Source organism: Plasmopara halstedii, assembly GCF_900000015.1.
Source record: "Plasmopara halstedii genome assembly, contig: Scaffold_525, whole genome shotgun sequence".
In the NCBI taxonomy this organism is placed as follows: Eukaryota; Oomycota; class Peronosporomycetes; order Peronosporales; family Peronosporaceae; genus Plasmopara; species Plasmopara halstedii.
Genome location: NW_020187445.1, coordinates 1134125 through 1138810, shown reverse-complemented (window position 1 = coordinate 1138810; position 4686 = coordinate 1134125). Strand labels below are relative to the sequence as shown.

The window sequence follows — 4686 nt, the reverse complement described above, 5'->3', positions numbered from 1 at the left end:
TGTGGAAATAAATAGCGTATACAACAGAGTAGTAGATTGTATCATTATACAATATGTGATTGCGATTCATGTGCAAAAGAGCTGTTTCCTCAATTGTGATATAGTGTTTCCTGTGAAGCCAGAATAGAGATCACCAAGTTGAGTCAACCGTCATACAAAATTTCTATGTAATTGTACACAATTTGGTCATCCTACATGCGTTTGCGTTGTGTAGCGACGACACGCAGACCATTCGCAAGCAGTCTGAAGGCCATGAGCTCAAGTCGAATCACAACAGATGCTGACAACAACCTTGTCCTTTCTCCTCAAAAGCCCACAGCCGCGGTAGGTTGAGATTTTGTCTGAATGTGGTCACGTTCAGGCCACTCCAACAATGATTTCGTATGACAGGTGATTTTTCTGCATGGCCTTGGTGACACAGGCCATGGATGGAGTGACGCAATGATTATGCTAGCCAAGGGCTTACCGCATGTCAAGTTTGTGCTGCCAACCGGTATCGTGTCCAATAACTTGATTAATCTTTCATTGATGCTAATCGATCTCACTTTTAGCTTCGTCCATGCCCGTAACCCTCAACATGGGTATGCACATGCCCGCATGGTACGACATTAAGTCGTTGGCCCGCGTTAATGGAGATGATGCTGACGGAATTGACGCCTCCCGCGACCGTATCATGACTATCATTGAAAAAGAGGTGGCGGCGGGTATCCCGTTGTCGCGTATTGTGTTGGGTGGATTCAGTCAGGGCGCAGCATTGTCACTCTTCTCGGGCTACCAGACTAAAAAGGTACTTGGAGGTATCATTTCAATGTCAGGTTATTTGCCTCGCTATGCTGTACGTTCAAGCTGGATATGAGTGAAAGGTGTGGACTGTTTGCTGATAAGGATGTGGATTTCATGTGCATAGTCATTCCAGGTCGCACCGGAGACAGCAAATGTACCACTGCTCATGTGTCATGGTGAACAGGATCAAGTGGTCCGTTTTGAGTATGGCAAAATGTCGAAAGAGAAACTAGAGACAGCAGGCGTGAAAAACATTAAATTTCACTCGTACCCGAAGATGGAACACAGTGCTTGTGCGGAAGAGCTGGATCACGTGACAAAATGGCTTGAAGGCGTGATCCCCGGAATCTAGTAGTAATGCATTTTGTTACAAGTTTGCGCGCTGATCGTTATATAATTGAGGGGTGATGTACACAGATTAAGATCTAGAGAATTCTAATCTTAAGCACCTTTACAAATTTCGCTTTTACAGACTAAACGCACGTTGAAGATAATGAAAAAAAAGTCATCAATGTTGCTGTGGTCTCCATGTTCTGTCTTAAGTCACAGATAGTGATGCTATGACCAAAAAACACTGAAAATTGTGTGCTGTATGCCTCAAAGACATTTTGTGGTGACTTTTAAACGGCGCACATGTACAAGCATCTATGAGCGCACGGTCTATTTTCCGACAGTCTCGTGTCCTAATTATGTTGAAGTTGTTAGGCGTTTGGCACAACATGCAAACAAATGTTCTTGGACTTTTCACGCACTGCAATATCTACCTCTTGTTCATATTCATGTCAGCATCGCAATTTGCAATCGCATCACCATTTGAAGCAACTTCTTCCTTTAAAGCCTCTGTGCAAGACGACTCAGTTGTGTTGCTTGACCTCCTTGTCATAGACGAGCGAGACTTTCGAAGATTCTTTTTCATCTGATCAAACATCCGCTGGTCTGCCCTTGATACGGAAGGAAATACGCGGTCGAACGCACTTAAAATATGATGGTGTTCGATTTTCAGTGGTACGACTTCTGCATCCGATGCTGAGAACCTGGTTTCACGCAATGCTGTAATACCAGCTTCACGTACCAACGCGCTTAGATCGGCACCACTAAAGCCTTCGCAGCGAGGATCGGAAGCAATAGTCTGGAGCTGTACCGATGGTGCAATACTACATTTCGCTGAAAGCGTCTTTAAAATTTGATGGCGTTCTGAAGCTTGTGGCAGCGGCACATATAACAATTTGTCCAGACGACCAGGACGTAACATTGCAGGGTCAATGATGTCCGGACGGTTCGTTGCAGCAATAACAAACACGTTGCGACGACTATCTAAGCCATCCATCTCAGTCAGAAGCTGGTTCACTACTCGCTCACTGACACCATTACCACTATCACTCGATCGCCTTGGTGCTAATGCATCCAGCTCATCGAAAAATACTACACATGGAGACGAAGCACGAGCTCTCTGAAAAACCTGACGAACTGATCGCTCTGATTCCCCAACATACTTATCAAGAAGCTCTGGGCCTTTAATACTTATGAAATTTGCTCCACTTTCGTGTGCAATAGCTTTGGCTAGCAACGTTTTACCACAACCAGGTGGTCCGTAAAGCAATACACCAGCAGGCATGGACAATCCCAAAGCTGCAAAGCGTTCTGGGTGAGCAATCGGTTGCAAAATTGCAAGCGCCAACTCCTCGCGCACTTCATCAAGAGCCCCGATGTCATCCCACGTAACATCAGGGATTGTAGCAAAGCCTTCTCGCTTTGAGCTGGGTTGAACCTTTGGAATTGCAGTTTCAAAGTCAGACATTGTGATGCTTAGTGGGGCCAACTGCGCTTCCGTGAAAGGTTTCACTTGTGCTCGGAATTCATCAGCTGCCGAAGTCTCTTCCGCGTCGCATAGTAGCTTCGCTGGCATCTCCGTAACGTTGTCCATTGTGTCTGCCTCCGGCTCTTCTAGCCCCACACAATCTTCAGTCAGCTTTTTTTCCGCATTGATATTTGTAAAAATTCGATTCACTGCACCCACTGCAGCTTCCTTTGTCAAAGAAACCAAATCTGCCCCGACATATCCAGGCGTTCGACGAGCAAGTGCGGTGAAGTCAAAGTCGCCCTCTAACTTCATTTTACGCGCCAACACCAGCAAAATTTTCTCTCTTGCTAACTCATCTGGAATTCCCAAACAAATTTCCCTATCAAACCGGCCTGCGCGACGCAAAGCCGAGTCAAGTGCATCCGGTCGATTAGTGGCGCCAATTAAAACGACTGGTTTGCCACCAGTGTTCTCCAAACTCAATGAGTCAGTACTTGTCAGCAACTGCGCCACAATTCGCTTTTCCATGCCACGTGCTGAAGTTTCTCTCTTGGGTGTAATTGCGTCAATCTCATCGATAAAAATGATAGACGGCGCTCTTAAAATGGCTTCATCAAAAAGCTCCCGCAGCTTCTGCTCAGACTCTCCAGACATGCCTGACACGATTTCTGGTGCTGAAATCTTCAAAAATGTCGCACCGCACTCCCCTGCAATAGCATGAGCCAGCATCGATTTGCCAGTTCCAGGAGGTCCATGTAGCAGCACACCTCGCGGAGGCTCCACGCCCAAATGTGTGTACACTTCTGGGTGGGTTAGTGGGTACTCAATGAGCTCTCTTACTTCTTGCAGAATGGCCTGAATGCCTCCAATATCGTTATACCTGGTACGGGGTCGATCTACTACAAATCCTCTGCTACATTCACTGTTTCGATCCTGGTCATCCTCCTTTCCAACGACGCGTCGTCGAAGGGATTTTATCTTCTTAACAACTACTTTATCAGCGTTCTGGCCAGCATACTTTTGTTGCATTGCACGATTCAACGAGTTACCAACACCTAAAGCGGCTTGCTGTTGCTCTAAAAGCTGAGTGTGCATTTCGTCGTCGGTATTGCTTTCGGATCGCGAGCGCTTGGGTGTTTCGCTATCAGCTTGCAACTTCTTGAGCACTTTGGCCACGACCTTACGCAAAGCGCCTTGCGGCTTGCGCTGATACTCGGCATATGTTTCACGAAGGTGTGAAGTGACAGTTGTGTCGCTTGGTCGTGCGCCTCGCTCCTCACACTCGCGTAGGTATCGCCGGACATGGAAACTTATCTTGGCTTCCATGTTGTGTGGCTGGCGGTGAGCTTTTGAGTTATAATTGGTTGAAAAGGTCTCAATTTTCGGAACGAGCGAATCTAAAATACTGTAAGAACAGCAAATTGAGCCCTCGACCCTAGCTGCTCATGGTTAAGACTTTCGAGGGCAAGGATAGAGAGAATATCATGCTCTGGGTGAGAGAGGTCGAGATGGCCATGGCACCCGCCATTCACACACCGAGCAACAGCGCGTGGCGCTAGCTATCTCCCAGCTCGGGGGTCGAGCGCAGAGAATCGGCACTGACGTGCGGCAATTTGATCGAAGCAATGGTTCCCTCCTGGACACTGAAGCTGCTTTGACGAAAGTTCTCGCCGCCTGACCAGGCATATCGCTTCGATCACCTTTCCATGCCGCCCGACAGGGCAAGAACGAATTGGTGACTCTGTCCATGACTTGCGTACTTTTATTGCCGGTATGGCAGTCTATTCTCTCCCCGAGGCGGTCAAAGTGACCGTCTTTATGGAAAGCCTTCGCACTGGCGTGACCAGAATAGAAGTCTTTCATGTGCGCCTGTCTATTTTATAAGAAGCAGTGAATGTGGTATTGGATGCCAAATTTGAATTTATAATCAGCACGACATGGCTGGAATGCACATTCTAGCAGCTCGTCGAGCGGGCCTGAGCCGATGGATCTTAGCCATGCTGGTAGAAAAGAGGCAGAACTTCGAGTTACACGACGGCGTCTCGTCACCTTCATACTGGCTATCCCCTGCACAAGGCACGTCAAGGTTTGTAGTGTTTGGC

At 47.4% G+C, this 4686-nt stretch overlaps 2 protein-coding genes across 2 annotated transcripts; one reads left to right on the top strand and one right to left on the bottom strand.

Annotated features, from left to right (window-relative positions):
- Window positions 1–252: 252 nt before the first annotated feature.
- PHALS_10854 (acylprotein thioesterase) lies at window positions 253–1135 on the top strand (the record flags this gene model as incomplete). Its single annotated transcript, XM_024726351.1, has 4 exons — window positions 253–324; window positions 391–493; window positions 552–835; window positions 908–1135. The coding sequence occupies 4 exons, from the start codon at window positions 253–255 to the stop codon at window positions 1133–1135; spliced, it is 687 nt and encodes a 228-aa protein (XP_024577037.1).
- A 408-nt stretch (window positions 1136–1543) lies between these two features.
- On the bottom strand, window positions 1544–3910 carry PHALS_10853 (ribosome biogenesis atpase rix7; the record flags this gene model as incomplete). The annotated part of the gene is made up of 1 exon (XM_024726350.1): window positions 1544–3910. The coding sequence occupies one exon, from the start codon at window positions 3908–3910 to the stop codon at window positions 1544–1546; it is 2367 nt and encodes a 788-aa protein (XP_024577036.1).
- Window positions 3911–4686: the final 776 nt, after the last annotated feature.